Genomic DNA, 22,458 nt, shown 5'->3' with positions numbered 1-22,458 from the left:
ATGACACCCCTAAATTGCTCCCTATTAGCTCCATGTCATTGCTTGTATTGCCTCCAGGATTCTTTAAATCACAAGCCAATGCAGAGGTCAAGCTTTGAAACCAGAGGAATTGGACAAGTTTACCAATTCTCTATACAAAGCAAAAATTATTTATCAGGCAGATGGCTGAGAAAATTCAAAACTCCTACACTCTTGTGACAGCATGTCAAGCTTTGTACATGTTTACCGATTCAATAATGTAAGAGGCTGTATTAAATCGCAAAGATATTAAACATTATAAATTTATTATTTCAATAAAATTCTTGCAGGCTTTCCTTACCAATTTGCTTACAGAAAAAAATGTACCATCATATTAATAAAAAATACATGCAAATGCAATTCTAACTTTATTTAATATAATTACTTTTCTTCCTATTATGGCTTGCAAAAATCAACATGTGGAAGAGCTTTCAGAGCTAAGTGGCTGCAAAAAAATCAAGGAAGCAGTAGGGCAAGTAATGATATAAGTGTAAATTATATTCCACAATAACTCATATAGGAATCTTAGGTAACTACTCATAAAATATATCATGCCACTAAGACAGAAAAAAAGGAGCAAAATTGTGAGAAAGGAGCAAGTTCACATTGGTCAAAGTGCAGCAAAGAGTAAGAAGGGTTTAAATTGTGTTAAATATGATATTCTTCACTAAGCAATCCTTACAGTGAAATAAGCTTATATGATCTAACATTGCAAAAGCTTTTTGTTGCCTACTTCAAGGTTACAGTTTCCTATGAATTCTGTATGTACAGGAACAAATAATCCCCTAAACCAGCAGTGCCTGGGCTCATTGATCAGCTTCACAGTTATAGTTTGGGACAGTGAATTAAGATGAAGGAAACAAGATCAGTGTTTCCTGACCTCTAATCTCCTGCTACCAGTTTGCTGGTCAAGCCAATCATCATTTACATGCTATTTTGCATAAGATTCCAAAAGACCCCCCCCCCCCTTATCTACAGTTTGGTGTTTCCCAGCCAATTGTTTCATGCATGCCTACCTACTGAAAATCAGTTCCCAGCATTTCATCCTCCTCCAGCACTGTCAAGAAGCAGAATTAAGAAGCAGCTAAGCGTGGTGGCGCTGTGGACTAATCCACAGAACCCTGTGCTGCAGGGTCAGAAGACCAGCAGTCGTAAGATCGAATCCACATGATGGAGTGAGCTCCTGTCGCTTGTCCCAGCTCCCGCCAACCTAGCGGTTCGAAAAGTAGATCAATTGGGACCACCTCGGTGGGAAGGTAACAGCGTTCCGTGTCTAAGTCGCGCTGGCCATGTGACCACGGAAGATTGTCTTCGGACAAAAACGCTGGCTCTATGGCTTGGAAACGGGGATGAGCACCGCCCCCTAGAGTCAAACACGACTGGACAAAAATTGTCAAGGGGAACCTTTACCTAAGCATTGCTTTGATTCTCAAGAGCTGCTGTTACCCTTGAAGGATAGATAGCTCCTCAACCTGAAGATGCCCTCCTTTACTTTCTTCCATGGGAAAGAGTTTAATGGCATAGAGTTTAAAATGTTTAAAATTTGAATGGCTAAATCCAACTGTTAGTCCAACTAGAGTAGATCTGATGAATCAACAGGACTTAGCAAAGTCCAATTGCTTCAGTGAGTCTGGCTGAATCCAAAAATTGGATTTAGGTCAACAATTTAAATTTATTTTTATTATTATTATTCATTGGTTATATTATTGGTTTGGTTATAAATAAATGAATGGATGAATAAATGAATAAATAAATAAATAATATTCAGAATGGATTGCTATTCACTCTCATGGAGAAAAGTAGAGTGCTATTTTTGGAGACAGAAGAATGGATGTATAAATGATTCCTGGCTCACTGATTTGTCTGGCCCTGCAGATTTAGCAATATATAGACTCAATTTTTATACACAGCCCATCTTCCGTAATGACAGGCATTTTGTTAGTTACACAGCAAACAAGTTGCTAATCCCAAAATACTGTTTGAGATTCAAGCAAATTTTCTCCAGCTAGATTGTGTCTTTTTGGAAAATCACAAAAATGCAACAGTTACCACTAGACAATGTAATCTGAATATTCTGTGTGCAAAAGAGTAAAGAGTAAAATTATTTTATATCACTTGGAAAGGTTTTGAAGGCAATCAACTCAGAAGGCAGAAATTGACAACAAGGTAGAAGTCATAACAAGAAAGATCTCAAAATTACTTAAAAGATAATTAGAAACATATATACACTTCTCCCTTGAATTGCATGGGTCTGAAGAGCACGGTTTAGGTTATGCATAGATTTTTTCCCAATCAATCAATCAATCAATCAATCAATCAATCAATCAATCAATCAATCAATCAATCAATCAAACTGCCCCTGGCCACCTAGGACCCCATGGGTTCAACACTTAAAGCTTCAAAGTGGTCTACTTGCCCCCAAACACGTCTCAAATTCAGCCGCTAGATCAGGGGGCCATAAGGACCTTTAAGGTTCATTACACATGGTACTGAATGGAAAAGATTGTCAATACCATGGCAGAGAACCCCAACAGAAAGGACTGTTCTCTTTCTCTCTCTCTCTTTCTCTGTGTGAGTGAATCAGCTGTTTATGTTTTGTAGTTACATTTTTGGGGACATAAAAGTTATAACCGATTTTGAACTATATGGGGGTCTGCGACCCCTAACCCCAGTGTTGCTGAAGAGAGAAGTGTAATTAAAACACCAGAATAGGAACAAGTATCATACTTTTCTCTTGTTTGCTGCTTAATGATAGTAGGCATGTCATTTTACCTGCAGTCCATACTTTGCATCAACAACAGATACAATACCTGTAAAAACAAATTTGCCCATATGAATTTAAATCTGAAGAGAACCAATTACTAAAATAATTCACAGCAGCTCTGCAGATTTCCGCAGGACTTTCTAAATGAAAATAAAGTTAGCAACCTTACTCATGTTCACTAATATAATTTGGAAGCAGTAGCACATATTACACTCACCATTTATTAAACCCATTACAGAAACAGACAAATATAAATATGCATTTTCTTACCATCAAGATAAATATCACTTCCTAATTCAGCATCAACCCAAAACATGGAGGCAACTGCACCTAGCAAATAAAACATATACAAGCCATTCAGGTTCTTAAACTAGACAGACACAAATTTTCACTTAGATATTACAACCATCATGTAGATTATCTAGACCAGTGGTTCCCAACCTTGGGTCCCCAGATGTTCTTGGACTACAACTCCCAGAAACCCCGGCCAGCACAGCTAGCGGTGAAGGCTTTTGTGAGTTTTAGTCCAAGAACATCTGGCGACACAAAACTGGGAGCCACTGATTTTGGATCAACTCACTCTGAATTCAGGCTGAAATTGAGGACTGAGCTGGCCTTGAATGGACTTACTTTCTTTATTATTTAAGTACCATAGTGCAATAAATATTACACTGGAAAGCCAAATCTGAGTCATCCAGCTTTGCAGTGACTTGATCTGCATCTTGTATTATTACATCTGAAACCACAGTCAGTGCTCACAGGGGCTGCAGACTGATTCAGTTCACTATTCATATTGGATGTGATGTAATTCATATTCCAGTGCACAGCCCCCCCTTTTTACTTCCTTTCTTTGGTCCAGATTCTGCCATCCCTTTTATTGGTGTAAATGTGAAAAATAATAATGAAGACAGAGAAATAAGGCATAACAATAACATGATTTAGCACTAATCTCATATATGTAAGAAATTTTTGATAAATCAAAAAAAAAATCAGAGGGCAATCGGGGGGGGCATGTTCCCCTAGTCCTGAAAATTATACCCCAAATGCCTAAATTACTGAAACACCTCTTACAGGCATGCCTCCCCTCTTTAAAAGAACCAATCACAACTAACCACGCAGGAAAAAAGGTTTATTCAAATTGCTCCAGCTTCAAAAAGTAGAAGCCCTACTAGTGGCAGAGAAAAAAAAGCTGCTTTGGGAGCAAAAAGGGCTGGACCATTTAGAATTAGCCTTTGTGTCATGTCATCAGTAGAAAAAATTTTTTTTTACAATTAACCCATTAATAAGTGCATCATATCCTGTAGTACTTGACCATAGTATAGTCTCAGCCAGTTTTGGTGCAATCCTCTCCTGAATGTCCTTAGGTTCACTTTCTGCCACTTCCATTCCATAGCTTATTAAGCACCTTCCAAGTCACCCACTTCTGTGTGTGGCCAGGGGCTAGATTTTCCTCATTTTAGGAGCTGGGTAGTTTTCTCCACATTATAAGTCCTGGCATTCTCTGTGGTTCCTTCAATATTTACAGATGCTTTGATTTCCACTGGGGAAGGGAGGGATGTTAGCAGCAGAATGAATGAGTATTTGAGGCAGAGGCTTTGAGCTTTCACTATTAGTTCCTATCTCTCTCAGTATGTCACCAAGTGCAATGTCCACTAGGCTGTTTGTCCTAATGGGTGGCTTTTGACAGGAGGAGACAGGTGATTGCAACCCTGTTGATCTTCTCTGATCTCTCAGCTTCTTGATATCACAGACCATGTATCCTTTAGCATTGGGTCCCTGGGCTGGGAACTGGGAGCGTTGTTTAATGATTCTGCGCCTCCTGCAGGCCAGGCTGCAGAGAATGGCACAATCTCTCAGTCCCTTAGCAGCTACTCCATAAGGTGCCTCAGGGCACCAGGTTATTTCCACTGTTGTTTTAACTCTACATGAAGCTACTCAGAATGGTAATCAACATGATTTAGTGTTGTGGCACTCACTGCATATAATGCATTTTCCTCCCCATCTGTCATGGCATTCAAAGTTTAGTTTTAGGAACATGTTAAAAACATACCTATTTCTGCAAATCTTTCTTCCCTCTTCATCCATACCACCGACTATAAAACTATGATATGTTAAGATATGTACAGCATATTTTTCCATGGGCATATATCACATGTTTCATGATCATAATATGTTTTTCTAATGTCACATTCTACCTTATCTCATAGAGAACAGTAGTTTATGACCTAAGTTTGCTGAATGTGTGTGCTACCTCACTTTTGGCTCCTTTCCCCTACATTTAGAAAAACAAATCTATACTGAGTTCCTTTTATATTAGATCCACATACATCAATGCACCATAAATTAAAGCAGATACATGGTTTCATCTGATAGTCTTTTAGACATTATGGATTAACTAAATAATTAAGAGGTCTAAAATAAAACATTTTTGTCTTCTACTAGAATTAACAACTCTAAAAAGAATTAAATTCCTCCCATCAATGTGAAATGAATACATGTACTGTACTGTATTTGGAAGCATTTTCAAGTACATAAAGAAGTTGATAAGTGTACTGTTTAAAACTCTTTTTTTAAACTAGCAATACTTTATAAGATTTTACATACACCCCCTATAAGAAATGGTGGTGAAAACCTATTAAATGGGACTCAGTACAGTACTGTAGTACCCTTTATGAAAAGTATTGAAAACAGTGATGCTTACAAATGATACTATTGAAAAACAAGAAATGAAGATTTCTTTTGACATCAGCTGATTCAACATGCCAATTTGCCACAACCTGAAGGATGCAAGAAACTGACAGCAATGAAAGTATTTTATTCTAAGAAAGCTCACAAATCTAGTTGATGTCGCAGCTGTCTTAAAAAATGAAGCCCACGGGCAAAAACAATGATAGCTAAAGCCATTTCAATGTCTGAAGCTGTCTACCTGAACTGACAAGATGAGGTCTCACAAGCATCACTGGGTGTCAGGCCTCAAATACCTGTCAGCCGTTTACAGTGATTACTCATGCAAGATACAGCAAGGGCCACAACATCTAATGGTTTCCAGGTATCTATTGATTTTTTCCTCAAATGCCTTAATAGTTTTTCAGTGTAACTGAAATAGGATTTGTGTATAACAGGAGCTGAATCAATGTCCTTTCTTTTAAGAAAATTACTTTACCATGACAATTATTTAGCTTTGAACTGGAGAGTGTCAGTCTCCCTAACAGAAAACAACTGAATTGCCAAAAAGAATTCTTAATTAAATGGATCTAGAAAATATATTAGACAGCCTGTATTTGTTATAGCCTTTAAAAAAAACAATAAATATCTATTTTCAGGCTGGAAAAATAAATTCATGTAGCAAAGAGCACACAAGATTTTAAAAAAGTTAAAACTACTACACTAGCATACATTTCATTTCATTAAAGTGTGGGGATGGATAGACTTAAATTTTGAATATTCTGTTGCTCTAACGTATAATTGGCCTACACATAATGACTCATGCAAAAAGGACATATAATACTGGCTAAACATCTTTCCCGAAGAATAACTTAGACTGGTTAATTGTTTCCTCAGGAGTAATTCCAAGTGGTTGTTCTAATGTGGTGTCAAGTGACATCCAGCTTGTGAAAATCTTATGATGTCCAAAATGTCCTGTCCTCAAAAGCCTTGCTCAGCTCTTGTAAACTCAAGTCTGTGGCTTCCTTTAGGGAATCAATCCATCTCATATTTGGTCTTCCTCTTTTCCTTCTGCCTTTAACTTTTCTCAGCATTGTTCTTTCCCCCTTGCAAATCTTCTCATAATTATGTGTGCAATGTATGACAGCCTCAGTTTGTCATTTTTGTCTGCAGAGACCGTGGAGGCTTGATTTGGTCTTGAACCCAAATTGTATTTACCTGGGTCTGCCAATCCTGTTGTCTCTAGCAAGATGTAATCAAACTTGCCTTTCTTCTGCATCAAATTCTCAATAGCTTTCAATCCATTGTCCCTATATTTTTAAAAAATGACAATTTTAATGGAACAAGAATATTCATTTCTATTTATTTATATCTATGGGCTATTCTGAACTTAATGCTGTTCTCATGCTTAGTCAGTCTCCTGGGCAGACGCATACATAGCAGCATTTGCATATTCATAAATATTTTCCAGAACTTTTATGAATGGCAGCCCATCCCACCCTGTGTTCGTATGCACGTTAAACAATTCAGACAAACCAAAATTTGCTTTCTTATGCCCAGGGATCAGTATACATTCTGCTGTCTTGGGACTTGCTAGAGGCATCAGCTTCAACAGGAAATTATCAAAATAAGTTATTTTTCAATATTGGTCCTGTTGAAACAGATGTCACACAAGTTGGCTTTATCCCTCACACCTTGCAAAAACTTTATTATGAAATCAGACCATGAGGCATTTTCCTAAATATTCTGGTACAAAACTAATGTATTGTATTTTTTGCTCCATAAGACGCACCAAATTTTTAGAAGAAAACAGGAAAATAAAAATCTGTTTTCTTCTCCTAAAAATTTGGTGAGCCTTATGGAGAGGTCTGTCTTATGGAACACACCCTTGGACCCTTTGGAGGCTCACCCTACCCCCCCGGGGGCCAGAGGGCGCGAAATCGCCACTTTCAGGGACTCTTCTGAGTCCCTGAAGAGTCCCCAAAGGTGGCAACTTCTCCCCCTCTGGCCCGGCAAGGGGGGCAGGGTGAGCCTCCAAAGGGTCCTAGGGTCTGTTCCAGTACCATTGTGAGGCTCCCCCCACCCCCACAGGGCCAGTGGGGGGCGAAATCGCCAGCTTCTAGGACCTTTTCTGAGGCTTGAAAGGCTCAGAAAAGGTCCTAGAAGCTGGTGATTTCGCCCCCATTGGCCCCATGGGGTGAGCCTCGCAAGGGTCCTGAAAGGCTCCCTCGGACCCTTGCGAGGCTCCCCCCACAGGGCCAGTGGGGGCGAAATCGCCAGCTTCTCTCCATAAGACGCACGGACTCCCCCCCCCACACTTTTTTTTTGGGAAAGTGCATCTTATGGAGCAAAAAATACGGTAAAAATAAGGTCCTTGATTTTAGAATTCTTGAATTTTTTAATTCTGCTACAGGAAACCTACAAATTAATTAGGCAGAAGGCTATACACACAAAGGAACACCAAAACATGACCAATTTCTAAACCTTTTTAAAAGAAAAAGTTCCTTACTTTACAGAACAGCAGAGACAACCATTTCTAAGCTCCAGCCATTCCTCATAGAGTTCTCCACCTTGACTCACAGCCAAAGATTTCTCCAAGGCACTTCCTAACAATACAGGAAAAAAACAATCAAATTGTGCCCTCTCCTGAATAAAATGCAAATCTTCGGTGAAAGAGAACCAGATGTCTAGATCAGTCAGTTCAGCCACAGTTATCAGAAGGCAGAGTCCAAAATATGTCAGCTTACACTCAAAAGAAAATCATTATTCTCACACTAAGACTGTGTGCCTACATTTTCTCCACCTGAATCTAATTCAAGCTGCATTTTACCTGTGCTTTCAGTCACTTCTCAAATTAACTTATACCTTAATAGTAAGGGATGAAACACAGAAAGAATAGAAAAGTGAAAAATCTTTAAAATCCTCCCCATTGCTCAATCTCTCCTTTAAAATAAAGGAAGACCATGCTTTCATACAGATATAATCCAGTTTTGCTTCACATCTTCTCGTAAAATTCAGGCTGGCTTAGAGTAACCAATATCAAAGGTCATTCCATCTGAGCAAACAGATTGGGGGGGGGGAACGATATCATGTGTGTCAGAAATTTTCTGAATAGGGCATGGGCTATATTTCCAATGCATTGTACAAAAGGTAACACACACAGTCTGGCAAGGTGGCTGCAAATGATGATTTGCTTCATTCATACTTGGAAGTTCTGAGCTATAGCTTAGCACATTTTAAATCAACTACTGCTAATAATATTCTCCGTGAATAGTATCATCATCTTAGAAGGGACCCTATGGATCATCGAGTCCAGCTCCTGTCAGGGAGGCACAGTGGAGAATTGAACTTCTAACCTCTGGCTCTGCAGCCAGATACCTAGACCACTGAGCCATTCAGCATTTGTGAAGAGTTCTTGGAGAAGAGGATACAGAAAACCTTCCATTTATGGCAGCTCACTTTGCAACCCTCTGCTTTCACAACCATCACGAGTTACTGCCCCCATCCAAAATTCTCATTTATGACTTAGTGATGTAAACACAGCTGTTTGCAGTGACAGGTGCTATAAACTGCTGTGTTTACTTCACCAAGTAAGAAAGTGTAGGTGGGAGGAAGAAGACAGCAGAGTCAAGAGGGGAAGGCCTGTCAAGGAAGCAAGAGAAGGGAGATGGAGCAAAGCAGCAAGAAAACAGCAGAGGCTGGACGGGGGATGCCCAAAAGCAAGCTTAGAAAGAAGACCTGAGGCTGAAAAGAGAGAAAACTGCTAACGTCAGAGCACAGTACCCTGAAAACAGGAGGTGTGAGGGGAAAAATGAGTGGAAAAGGAGAGGTTTCACTTACAAGTTGTGAAAAAATATGCTGCCCAGAGTGGTCAAATGACTTGATGGGCGAGATATAAATAGAATGAATGAATGAATGAATGAATGAATGAACGAATGAACGAACAAATGAAAATTCTCCAGGAACTTAATCCAGGTTATAACATGGACCCTAAGGGGAAAATTAGGTTTGACTTACAACAGCTGAGTTTACAACTATTGTCAGGAAACCAATAAGACTGCAGAGTTTGCTGTAACTGACTATGACCATTAGTCTTTTGGACTAGATTTGCTGGCAAACAAGAAGTGTTGATTCTCTGTAGACTTTTGTTTCAAAGTAAGCTGCAAAATAAGACTAAAGCAAATTAATTTAGTGGGGTACATATTCTCCTGTAAGAGCAGAAAAGATGGAATTTTGAAAGTGGCATTAACTTTATCAATTACTCTAACAAATGCCAAATAAATAAAAATAAATAAATACGCTGGCTTAATTAGGAGTGAAGAAAAGCAGTTTGTCTTGAGCAATGGTTCCCAACCTTGGATCCCCAGATGTTTTTGGACTAAAACTCCCAAAAGCCTTCATTACTAGCTGTGCTGGCCAGAATTTCTGGGAGCTGTAGCCCAAATACATCTGAGGAGACAAGGTTGGGAACCACTGATCTACAGACTGAAGGCTTTTAAAATTATCCCTATGCCTCTATGTGGACTATATCCATCCTGGCAGCCTAGACAGGAAAGCAGTTTCTTCAGAATATTTCTGCTGGAGAATACTTGAATGTTCCTTGTTAATATAGCAATACAACCATGATCCAACTTGCACATACTATATAGCTTGTACTCTTCAGAAGACACAATGTGTGTTGATTTGAAATTGTCCCACCACTATTCAGTCTATGTACTTGTGAGAGGGACAGCTCTGCTGTCCAAAGTGGGATGTCTGCCTTATGCATTGGCCCACTGGAAGATGTTCCTGCCTGAAGGAGGAGACAAGAGATGCCCACAGGAGTAGGGGTGGGAAACAAGGTGATGGAGGAAGAAATACAACAGGCCCACGAAGAGATTATCCAGGCAGCTGGTGGGCTGGAGGGAGTAGGTAGAATCAGTTGGGGGAGAAATAAAGGAGAAGAGGAGGGGGACTGTTTAGAAGTGGTCTTTGCCCTAGGGGAGGAGAAGGTGGAAGAACCCTTCATGGTCTAGAATCCTTGTATAGCTTCACTCAGGGCCAAGAGCTGGTGAGCTGGGCATCATATCCCCCAAAATGCTAGGACCAACCTGGTCACCCCTCTGCACTGCAACAGGGGGTTGCATTAGCTACATCCACTGAAAGTGACACTGAGGTGATGCCATCAATACCAGTAGTTGGTGCAGCTGGGTCAGGAGAGGAACAGCTAGGGCTGGAGTTTCAGTTTTCAACTTGCTCACTGGCTGTCATTAACAAAGACCCACACATTTAAACTTAGCCCATGCTTTGGACTGCAAAGGACCTGGGTCTAGTGAACCTAACCAGGACACAAGATGAAGGACTAACAGGGACTGTGGAAGGGATTAGGGAAGAGACCTTGTGTGGCCTGTTTAATATCTTAACAAAGCCAATTGTAGCTGTTAACCAGCCTGCTGAATCAATGGAGATCATGGTGGAGGACGTGGCCCCAGGCTCAAGAGGGGACGGCATGGATCACAGTAATTCCAAATTTAAGTGGCAGTTTTTGCAGAGCCAAAAAGGAGTAATCACCTCTCCTGTGTAGCAGTTTCAGGTGTCCGACCATTTACTTTCTGCCCAAACCACAACACATTTTGCCACAAACAAAGACTAAATGCTTTCTGGAGACTCAAGATACAATCTCCAATCACTAGTATCTCCTTTGACCTATACCAGGGCAGTAAAATTTTTGCCCTAGCATCTAATAAGACATAACAGCAGCTTTGGCAAGTAATATATTTAAGTCTGATACTCTTGCAGGGAAGGCTGAGAAGAACGGGTATGAGCCGTCTGCCCCCCAAAAGGCAAGAAGATAGACCCTTTTTTGCCTCTGTAATGCAGCAGTAATGGTTTCTCCTTTCCTTATCCCAGATAAGGAGGAAAATTTGTATATTCTGGCTCCCAAGTGGCAGGAGTCTGAGTGAAACACTAGCCTCTCATGTGGTTGAATCAAGCTATTTCAAACTACCTCACAAAAGACTGCCAGATTATATGGCCAACCAAGATATGTTCTCTTGAGTAAAACAAACTAATTCAGATGATTATCCTTTCTGCTGCTTGAAAAATACTACATATTCAACTTAAAGAGATAAGAAAAATAAATGCCATAAACATATAAAATACCAGAGCAGATATTGTCTTTTCTTCTGTCAAGAATGTAGAAGTGAGTGTTGTTTCAATGACAATTTTAAAATTCTAGAACCACACATTTAGACTTTGACACACAGAACATGCTTCCATTTTTACATACCTTCACCAAATTCATTTAGAATAACTGCTATTCTTTTTTTGTGCTGTTCAGTCAAAATATAATTAAGAAGAGTAGTTTTCCCAGCACCTAAAAAACAGGATGAATTTGACATTATCGAAGATGAAGGAGGAATTTTAGAATAAATTGAACAATAGTTCTACCTATAGTAAACCCACTAGAAGAGCGGGTTTCTTAATCTCAATTTACTTAAGTTCATTGGACTTCTACTGGCCTATTTCTGTGGGAGATAATTCTGGATTTTGCTTCCCCCCCCCTCCGCTTTTCTTGAACACAGAGATACAGTAAAACAGGCTTTCAATTATTTTTTTTAAATTCATTGTTATAAAGGTTATCTTTAATTTTCAATTCCTCTTCAGATATTCTTAGTAGTTACCCACCAACAGACTGATGGTATTAATCCAGCTCAATGTTCAAATGTATCCCAAGAAAATCATATAAATAAAAAAGCCTTGCAGAAGTTATTAAATATGTCACCATTTGGAAGGAGGGAACTTTGCTAAGAACTTTCTTTTTCCATTGAAACAGGGGTAGTCATAATAAGCCCGCACTATGACCCCATGGTGATTAAATATCCCAGGTCCCAAACAGCATCAGCACCTTCTTATCACAGCACTCTTGAAGACTTTCTTTGTAATAGTACTTAGAACTATGCAGATATTAGAAACCCACACAGTAGAGAATAAGAATGATGCGGAACTTGCTGGGGACTTGCATCGGGTACATATCCACATTGGGGCTTACTAATGTACGACTGTGTGCATAGGGTCCCCTGTATAAAAATGAATGCCAATGTGTTAAATGTTCTGTTTCCTGGATAGGCTTGTGCAATTGTGACATCTCATCTCACAAAGGATTTGAGCATCTGCATAAAATAATTACTTTTTAAAAAACATCCTAGGTAGACATGATGCTCTAACAATCAGCATGGGCTAATTGTGTTCTCTTACCATACCTCATCTACTAACAGTGCCTAGAGATTGAGGTCTTAGCAAAGAATACTTTCATGGGCTTTAATTTAGACTCAAACTCATATTCGAACTGTGCTGTTATATATATATATATATATATTAGAAATCAAATATATATATTAGAAATCTGCTGTTTTAGACATGTTGTGTATTCTACATGCAAAACAGAAAACACAAGATTCCTTGCAGTAAAAGAAAGGAAAACTGCCTATAAGAACAGAAAGGCTTAATTCTCTGCAATATTTCAGTATTGAGCATACTGCTTATTACCTAAGTATCCTGTGATAATAGTAACGGGAATCTTACAAGCCCTGCTAGGTTGAATATCACTTTCTTTTATCTCTGGTTCTCTTATTGGAATCAGCTCAGGGCAATCCTCTTCTTCCTCTACCAAAGCAGCTTCCATCTTCTAGTCACTACAATCACCTGCCAAAAAGAGAGACAAGAATACGTAGTATTACATAAAACTGGACTTATAACATTAAATACAGGAAACCAGGTGGCTCATAGGAAAACAGAGAGATCTTTCACAAGCACATATATTTCACTGCCCCATTTTTGTTCTTCACATATCCCCCACTATCCAGTCTCCTCTTTTCTCATGTCATATAAAGGCCAGTCCTGAAAATCCAGCAGGATGAAAAAAAAGAATACAGGATGAGACCACGTGGATAAGAGTGGGGTTGTTTCTCAGGGCAAAATACGCTTTTAAAGGTTTTTCTGCTGCAATTGCCTTGCCGTGTTCACAGAATTTTACAAGGCATCCCAATAGCAGTGCCTTCTATTTGTAATCCTCCTGTGATTCTGCAATGCTTTTCTTTCTACCTTATTTCTTATCACAAGAAGATTATACTGTAAATGGAAAAATATCAGAGGAAAAGATGGAACAGATGCACAATGCTGTTTCTTTTTGGGGGTCCCAAGAGCTCCGAGTCTGAACACACCCTTAGTTTTTAACAGCTAGGTCACCAAGGGCAGAACTTGGTGCTCACAAGTGCTCTACTTTCCCTCACAGTTTAAATGACTGTTGTTCACACTTGTGAGAGGTCCAACACACAAGCACACAACTATAAGGACAAAACTGCTCCATCCATCCCCACAATCATGGACAAAGAGTGCGACCAAATAGCAAGAAAGCATTGCATATGATTGCAGCAGAAAGGGTGAATTTGCTATCTCACACTGGACAGCATCACAAGCCCTTGAATTTCCTCATCTGGTTGTACCCAAAGTCTACTATGTGCAATACATTCCCACATATACACAACTCAGACATACACAACATAAACACAACAGGAACATAACCTCTGAGAGCCTATTATGTGTGTAAACAATGCACACTTTGAAGTATCATTGTCTGTGCCGGTCTCCATCCTCACAGTTATACAGTATTTATATAAAAATCTGCAGCTAAATATTCTCCTCTATGTGTCTGAGGAAATGGATTGTAATCTACAAAAATTCGCAACAAAACAAATTTGTTAATCTTTAAGGTGCCACAACAGTGCTGCCTTTATTTTTGCTTGGGTTTTTGTTCAACATATAGAGGTGCCTCGTGATGGTTAAACTGCAGTACAGTGGCACCTCGACTTGAGAACATCCCTACATAAGAATGATTCGAGTTAAGAACGGCTCCGTTTGCAAAAAGGTGCTTCCACTTGAGAACGAAGCCTCGACTAAAGAACAAAAGAGAAAAAAAGAAAGAAAGAAAATGAAAAAGAAAAGAAACTTTTCCTATCCTTTTTTGATCTAAGTTCACCTTAGGTCAAAAGAAGAAATTTTTTTAAAAAAACTTCACCCCCTAGTGGTAGATATGGATTAACCGGCTTTGCATTAGTTCCTATGGGAACTAATGCTTCGACTTAAAAATAGCGCCTCGACTTAATAATGAAAAACAGCAGATACGGGTTAAATGGTTGTCAATGCATTCCTATGGGAAATGGTGCTTCAACTTAAGAACGTTTCAACTTAAGAATGCAGTCCCAATACGGATTAAGTTCTTAAGATGAGGTACCACTATATTACAGAGGAAAGGCAGATCAAAGAATAGGGATACAGCCTGTACTGGATGGGGTTACACTCCCCCTGAAAACACAGGTGTGCAGCTTGTGGGTGCTCCTGCTCCTGGATTAATCTTCGAGCCTGGATGCCCAGGCTTCAACAGTGGGCAGGAGTGCATTTGCACAATTAAAACTAGTGTGAAACTAGTGTGTCAGCTATATCTGTTTCTGGATAAATCTGATCTGGCCACTGTGAGACACGCCCTAGTTACTTACTGGCTGGATTACTGTAATGTGCTCTATGTGGGGCTGCTGATGGAAAGTGTCAGGAAACTTCATTAGGTCCAAAGTGCAGCAGCCAGATTGCTGACCAGAAGTGGTTACAGGGATCATATAACACCCACCCACCCACGTTACAGCAGATCTGTTTCTGGGGAAAATTCAAAGTGCTGGATCCCTTAATGGTCAGGGTCCAAGCTATCTCAAAGACCGTGTCTCTCTCTGTGAGCCAGCCCTGGTGTTAAGGTCACTGGACAGGCTTTCCTCTCAGTCCCACCACCTTCACAGGAGCATCTGATGAGGACACAGGTGTTGTTGCTCTCAGATTTTGGAACTTCCTCCCACAGGAGGCCAGACTGGTTCCATCTTTGCTGACCTTCCACAAGCAGGCGAAGACCTTTCTCTTCAGTCTTTCCCTCAGTGACTGTCTATACGACTGTGACTTTTAGATGGATTGTTAGGCATCACTGCTCTGACTGGGTCTTAAGTACTACTTGTGTTTAGCACCTCTCAGAGTGGTATTTGTTTCTTTTTAATATTTGTATACTTATTGTTTCAGCTTCAGTGTGTCTTTTAATGATGTAAGCTATCTCTTCGTACTCATTGTTCTTCCCTCCTTGACACTTAGTCCAGTCGTGCCCGACTCTAGGGCGCAGTACACCGAGGTAGTACCTATTTATTTACTCGCATTTACATGTGTTTTAACTGCTAGGTTGGCAGGAGCTGGGACAAGCAACGGGAGCTCACTCCGTCACGTGGACTCAATCTTACGACTGCTGGTCTTCTGACCTTGCAGCATAGAGGCTTTTGCGGTTTAACCCTCAGCACCGCTACATCCCTTCATTGTTCTTAGCTTTAAATATTTTCTTTTAATTATGTAAACCACCGCCGTACACTCATTGTTTTCAGCTTTAAGTGTTGTTTTTCAATTATGTAAAAGCCACCTTCGGTCCTTTTTAAAGAGAAAAGCGGGGTAAAATATTTTAAATAAATTAAATAAATACAATCAAACGTCTGCTCACAACCTGAGTTTGATCCTGACAGATTCAGGTAGGCAGATCAAGGTTCACCACCCATCCTTCCATGGTAAGTAAAATTAGTACCCAGCTTGTAGGGGGCAAGTGGTAGCTTGCATAATTACTGTATGTTGTAAACCGCCCAAAGAGTGCTCCAAGCACTATGGGGCAGTATGTAAGTTGAAAAAGAACAACGTAAAGTATGCTGCTTATATACTGTCAAATTATGCTTTAAGCACTGTCTGGACTGTTTACAATTTAATTATGCAGGCTACACATAGTCACCAACAGGCATTTTACTAGTTATTCAGACTTCCAACTCATGGAATATTCCCACAAGGTTCAAAGCCTGCTCTGCAAGAATGGAAAGAAACATAAGGAGGCCTGAACAAAAGAGGGTTTGTAATTTTCCAACACATGGCCTTTCACATTAACAGCTACATAAGAAATTACGGCCAGCCTTCTCAAGAAGTTGCTCCAAAAAGCAGAAACACAACAAAGCTTCAAGATTTAGGACTAGGAGTTTGCGGTTCAAATGGTAGAGGTAACTGTGACCAAATCACTCTGGGAGGCTTTCAAGCAGCTAGGTCAGGGGCAGAAGGAGGGATCCCTTTAAGTCCTTCCTCAGGTTTAAATTATTGTGAGGGGAAATAGGCTTCAAAGCAGAGGAACAGACTTCTTCTGAGTCCCTGGAGAAATCTTCACCACTGCTTTCAAGTACCATAGCTATGTCACGGGTTGTGAGGGGTGTGTGTGAGTGGGCTGGTTCTCACCACAATTTCCTTTTGTGTCAGAAGCAGATCCAAAAAGATCGTTTTGGAGCCATGGAAGATTCCTAAAGTAATGGGAGGATCTAGAACAAGTGTCCTTCCAGAACTGCAGCCTTGTAGACGGCTAAGCAGTTGGCTGGCAAGCTCACGACCCTTGAGCAGCTGGGTCGGGAGTTCAGTTTCCCACAACCTTGCAGAAGAGCTATTCCATGTGGTTTTAGGCTAGCCGACAGCCCTGCAGAAGAAGGGACCGATCAACGACTTCTGCCTACTCGATATCTCAGGAACCTTGCAAAGATTAAGCCATACGTCTAACTCGACTTCATGGCAAGTCAGTATTATTTATATTAAAAAATTGCGAACGGGGAGGCCTACAGAACCAGCTCGGGCAGGAAGAGTTTTCCAACCCAACAAAGTGGCAGACTGCAGTGGTGCACGCAGGAGCTGTGGGGCTGCTAGCGAGCCCCAGCAGCACCTTCCCGCCCCTCCGTAACACCAGTCCTCCCAGTCCCGTCCCGCCCGCCCCCAGCACCTACTTGTCAGCAGTACTCAGTCCTGCCAACTCCGAGCCTCCATTCCAGCACCTACCCCGCCTCCTGCAATCTTTTAAGGCAACGCGGAGGCGCTCCTCAGCTTTCGTTTCAAAGGAGCGAAGAGAGTGCCCGCTTCGTCCTCCGCGCCTATTTGCCGTATTTAGCAACTATTGCTCGCCTTCGGAGCCCGAAAAAGCGCTTTCCTGCAGAGCGCCGCGGCGCCCTCTCGCGCGTCATGAGGGACGTCAGAATGAGGACACCGAGAGGCGGGGCCTCGAAGTCGCCTCAGCCCCTTGAGAGGCGAGGAGCTGGTTTGTTTCATAAGCACGAACGGGAGTGGAGTTGATTAGGGAAGAAAGATTTGGGGATGTTTCGTCCCAAACACTAACTGTCCTAATCTGTGTCTCCACTATTAATATGTACATCAGCTGGAGAACCGCAGGATTGCATAAACAAACTTGCCCCGTTTCCTCGCATTGTCTGCTTACGGGCTAAAATCAACTGTAGCAACAGTGCTTGTTGTTTAGTCGTTTAGTCGTGCCCGACTCTTCGTGACCCCATAGACCAGAGCACGCCAGGCCCTCCTGTCTTCCTCTGCCTCCCGGAGTTGAGTCAAATTCATGTTGGTTGCTTCGATGACACTGTCCAACCATCTCGTCTTCTGCTGTCCCCTTCTTCTCTTGCCTTCACACTTTCCCAACATCAGCGTCTTTTCTTCTCATGAGATGGCCAAAGTCTTGGAGCCTCAGCTTCAGAATCTGTCCTTCCAGGGAGCACACTGAATAGCCCCATACGCTAGGACAAGGCAGCAATCCCCTTCACAGACAAGTAGACAAGTGCATTTTTTCCAAGCCTTGTGCATGCTGAATTCACCTGTCCATTCCAATCTGAAGATATTTTTATAGATTTTGAAACTTTTTTTGTTCCAATGTATATTATTTTACCCCTTCACAAATTGCCGCTTTGTCGTGGCGAAGGGGCTTGAGTAACTCAGAGAAGCGATGGGCCATGCCGTGCAGGGACACCCAAGACGGGCAGGTCATAGTGGAGAGTTCTGACTAAACGCGATCCACCTGGAGTAGGCTTTGGCCATGCCACTCCAGTATCTTTGCCAAGAAAACCCCGTGAACAGAAACAAAAGCCTTAAAGATATGACGCTGGAAGATGGGACCCTCAGGTCGGAAAGCGTCCCAGAAGCTGTTCAACTTTGGTTGGCAAGAATGAACGTTACTCACCCAGTAGGTTCCTCATCTTGTTCATAAAAAGAGTGTGTGTGTGTGTTTGTGTGTGTGTGTGTGTGTGTGTGTGTGTGTGTGTGTGTGTGTGTAAATAGGGAAAAGACATAGAAAGTGACATAGCAGTGATCAACAGAGAGTGGACAAATATATGTGATCTCTTTAGAGCTCTCCTCTCTTGAAAGGAGACCAAAGGAGACTGAGATGTGATGGGCTTTACACAAAGGCTGTACACCTAAGGCGATTGTGAGGTGTACTGGGTAGTATTGTGAGGTCGGGAAGCCCAAGGTGATGGTGATAGGTTGCTTGCTTTCAGTTTGATAGAAGGAAGAGGCTATTGAAATCTCCAGAGCCTTGAAAAATTACCTCCTTAGAATGCACCTCCTGGAATCCCCTAGTCATGCTGACACATAAATTTGGGGAATAGTAATCAGAAACCTCCCCTTCATGGATTGTTGCCTTGTCGTGGTGAAGGGGCTTGAGAAATTCAGAGAAGCTATGGGCTATGCCGTGCAGGGACACCCATGTCCCCCTTTTGCCTGACATCTGGCAACCCTAGGCAGGAGGCATCTCTTTAACTACTTCCTCAGGTTTAAAAGATTGTGTGGGAAAATTGGTTTAAAAACAGGATAGCCTTTTTGAGTCCCTGGGGAAATCTTCACTTTCTGTTAAATCTGATGCTTTCTTGCTCAAGCAGTGGTGATGCTATGATAGTTTCTGGAATGTGATGCAGGGAATCATGCATCCTGAATAGAAGATACACTTAGACACTTTCAGTAATAATTTAATTTTCACTTGTTCGTGCAGGGCCTACAGGGTGAATTCGATTCACATTTCATTCAATACAGTGCAGTCAGGATGGACTGCCTCTCCTGATCAATATATATCTGAAAAATTTCACCCTTATTCTGTTTCTCTTTTTTTTTTAAAGTCCCTGGAAAAGGCCAAAATCTTGTTCTTTAGCATAATAAATTTCACTAGAGTTAGGCTCATTGAATCAATGGGGATTTGGTGAGTCAACTGCTGCTTAAATGCCATTGATTCAAATGGGCCTACTTTAATTTCAATTTATACTAAAGAAGTTGCAATTAGAGTAGGCTCATTTGAATCAATGGCATTTGTGAAGTAGTTGACTCACCAAATCCTCATTGATTCAATGGGCCTAGTAATAATTGCATGTCATCAAGCTGATCCCAATTTATGGCAGTCCTTTCCATGGTTTTCATGATAGTGAGTGCTCAGAAGTAGTTTACCATTCCCTTCTTCTGGGGGCACCTTGGGACTGTGCAGCTTGCCCACAGCTATGCAGGCTGCATCTTTTCCTAGGGAGCACCATGGGAATCAACCTCTGGCTCAGCAGCCACATACCTAAGCCACTGAACTTTCCAGCCAGTCCTGGATACTACATGAAGAAACAGGATTTTAACATGCAATTGCCACTAAAGGTCTATATTTGTCTTTTTTCTTCTAATTTCCCATCAATCATATATCTTCAGTTAGTCCCCAGTTTCTTATAGTACACTATATTTTAGTGTTGGTTCTTCACATTTTATATCAGTCCATCAAATCCTGCCTGATATTCATTAATAAGTTCTCTGTCAAAAAATAAGAAATCATCATCAACACCTTAGAATTGCAGAGCTGAACTCTAAGTATCATGAAGTCCAGACCCCGTTAAGGTGGCACAGTGGAGAATTGTGCTTCCAACCTTTGGCTCTGCAGCCAGATGCCTAAACCAGTGATCAGGGAACAAGGGTAATTTTACCCCAAATGGGATAAAAATGAAAATCCTGGGGGTAATGAGGACACAACCCCAACCCCCTTCCCTCCTCCTCCTCCGCCTCTGCCCAGAAGGGGGGGGTCCCTGGCTGCCTGTAGCCCCCTTCCCACGAGCCACGACAGATGGCGGCCAGCAACGGGCCCCGGCCAGTGGCGTACGGCAGCCGAGGAGTGGTGAGGCCAGCCATGGTGGAGGGCAAGGCCAGGGCAAGTGGCCAGAGCACCCCAGCCAGGAGAAGCCTCTCCTTCCAGTTACTGGAGAGGCTGATCGCAGCGGGGGGTGGGGGTGGGGGAGGCCATGACGGTGGTCCAGGCCAGGCTCAGCCTCCTGGCACCAGGACACTGCTCCCCACGCCCTGTCCCCGTTCCCGGAAGGGCCCGTTGGGCAGCAGCCGTGCTCACCCGGCCACATGGCTTTTTTGGCGGCACATCTGCACTGGCCAAGCCTGGCAGAGCCTCTTGCCCTCCGTGTGGCAGCTGTTGTAGCCCTTCGATGGTGAGGCCTGCGGGAGCCCTGATGCCAAGGCGCCATGCAACCACCCCAGCGAGCAGCCACCAGAGCCGGTGCCGGAGAGGGAGGCAGCGGTGGGTGCCCTCAGAGGGCGAGCCACCTGCTGCTCTTCGATGCCCGCCCAGGAGCCACCCGCTAGCGGAGAAAGGGAACAGGCCCCATGGGGGCCAAAGACGGAGTGCGGCCCCACCATGTAGTGGAGGCGGAGGCAGCCCGGGCGCAGGTGGCGAGGCTTCGGCGGTGGCGTTCAGCTGGCTGCGCATTACCAAGACGCGCATGACCGAGATCCTTCCTTTCAAATCAAGGGGGTAATGTCAGCGTATATAAAAATTTTAGGGGGTAAAAGGTAAAAAAGTTCCCTGATCCTTGGCCTAAAGCAATGAGCTATCCTTGTCCTTTAGTGATTACTCAAAATTGCCACAATTTACTCTCACATTTTTTCCTGCCATTTTCATGATATCAGAACCACACTGCTCTTCTGTGTGCCACATGCTCCTTCCATCTTTTCTTATGCTACAGAAAAGCAAATTGTTTATGATTGCCGAGAAAGTGATGGTAGCGCAATAACGGTAGGTATGGAGAGAGGATTTCTCTACTGTATTGCATATACAGAAACTGACTGTATTGTCATCTCCTCTCACTCATGTTGAGGTGGGACCCTTGGAATTGTTTATTTACAAGAGGTTACAATGTTCTCCAGTTACTGTACTTATTTAGACAGTGGCCTTTCTAATCATTTTTCCTTGCATAGTTGTCCCGTTCCTCCTGCTCTGCCTTTTCAGATGTTTACTATGAGGAATTTAATCTAAAGTTCATTCTATAAACTTTACATTAGTTCAGAATCAGGAGATAAGATCAGTGGATGAATTGCCCACTGCATTTCAAACAGCAACTATTTATTATTTATTTATTTACTTAGTTAAAATATTTTTACCCCACCTTTCTTGTTGAAAAGGACCCAATGCCATTTAGGGCCTGGTCTTTGCTGCTCCGGAGCAATTGACTCCTTCTGTTTATCAAGATAATTGCCTGCTCTGCTTGCCCTTGGCTGACTAAGGAGCTTTAAAATGAGTGGTCTTCATTATGTTTTTCAGAAAACTCTTAAAAATTGCTTGATTTTTAAAAATCAGGTGTGAATCTTCCTTGTTCCTTTCCTTCACAATTCCTGGAGGACAAGTTTGAATTTTCCCAGATGTTGGAGGAACAATTTTCTGCCATTCTGCCTGCCTCTCCTCTAACTACTGCTCCTAGTGGTCCTTTCCCTTCTTTTCTTTATTCTACTATAGATTTCTTCTCTTTTGCCTTTTTAAACCAGTCTGGTAAACTGTTTGCTTACTGCAGTACTTTGCAAATTCCCAAGTTCCTTCAAGCATGCTTTTGTCCATCCTTTGTTGGTGGGTGGGTGGGACTTCCCTTGATCCTTGAGTTTGTGCTTAATATCAGCCTCTTTCTCTTCTTCCTTTTGTGTCTAAAGTTTTGGAGAGAGTAGCCTTTTCTCAACTGGCCCCTTATTTAGCTCATCAAATTATCATTGATCAATTTCAATCTGAATTTCAGGCTGGACATTCAACCGGGACAGCACTCTCTCAAGTTTTGAATGGTATCTTAGTGGCCAAGACTCAACATCATTTA

General features: G+C 41.8%; 1 protein-coding gene across 4 annotated transcripts in view; it reads right to left on the bottom strand.

The window, feature by feature from the left end:
• LOC110085456 (zinc-regulated GTPase metalloprotein activator 1A-like) overlaps positions 1–17,553 on the bottom strand; it is a 35,906-nt gene extending 18,353 nt beyond the window's left edge. For 2 of the 4 annotated variants that reach the window (XR_002301637.3, XM_020805660.3), the window contains exons 1-7: positions 17,357–17,553; positions 12,974–13,129; positions 11,715–11,801; positions 7,956–8,052; positions 6,665–6,756; positions 3,053–3,112; positions 2,791–2,828 (exon numbers count right to left, since the gene is read on the bottom strand). Coding sequence is in view for 2 of the 4 variants with exons in the window: in XM_020805660.3 (XP_020661319.3) it covers positions 2,791–2,828; positions 3,053–3,112; positions 6,665–6,756; positions 7,956–8,052; positions 11,715–11,801; positions 12,974–13,109 (510 nt within the window). In the remaining 2 variants the exon portion in view is untranslated. Of the gene's footprint in view, positions 1–2,790; positions 2,829–3,052; positions 3,113–6,664; positions 6,757–7,955; positions 8,053–11,714; positions 11,802–12,973; positions 13,130–17,304 lie in introns of all 4 variants that reach the window. The other 2 variants (XR_013541505.1, XM_020805661.3) reach the window with 1 other exon arrangement.
• Between the last annotated feature and the right edge of the window lie 4,905 nt (positions 17,554–22,458).

This window comes from Pogona vitticeps, chromosome 2 (assembly GCF_051106095.1).
Source record: "Pogona vitticeps strain Pit_001003342236 chromosome 2, PviZW2.1, whole genome shotgun sequence".
In the NCBI taxonomy this organism is placed as follows: domain Eukaryota; kingdom Metazoa; phylum Chordata; class Lepidosauria; order Squamata; family Agamidae; genus Pogona; species Pogona vitticeps.
The sequence above is the reverse complement of the archived record's forward strand: the minus strand, read 5'-3'. Positions and strand labels throughout refer to the sequence as shown.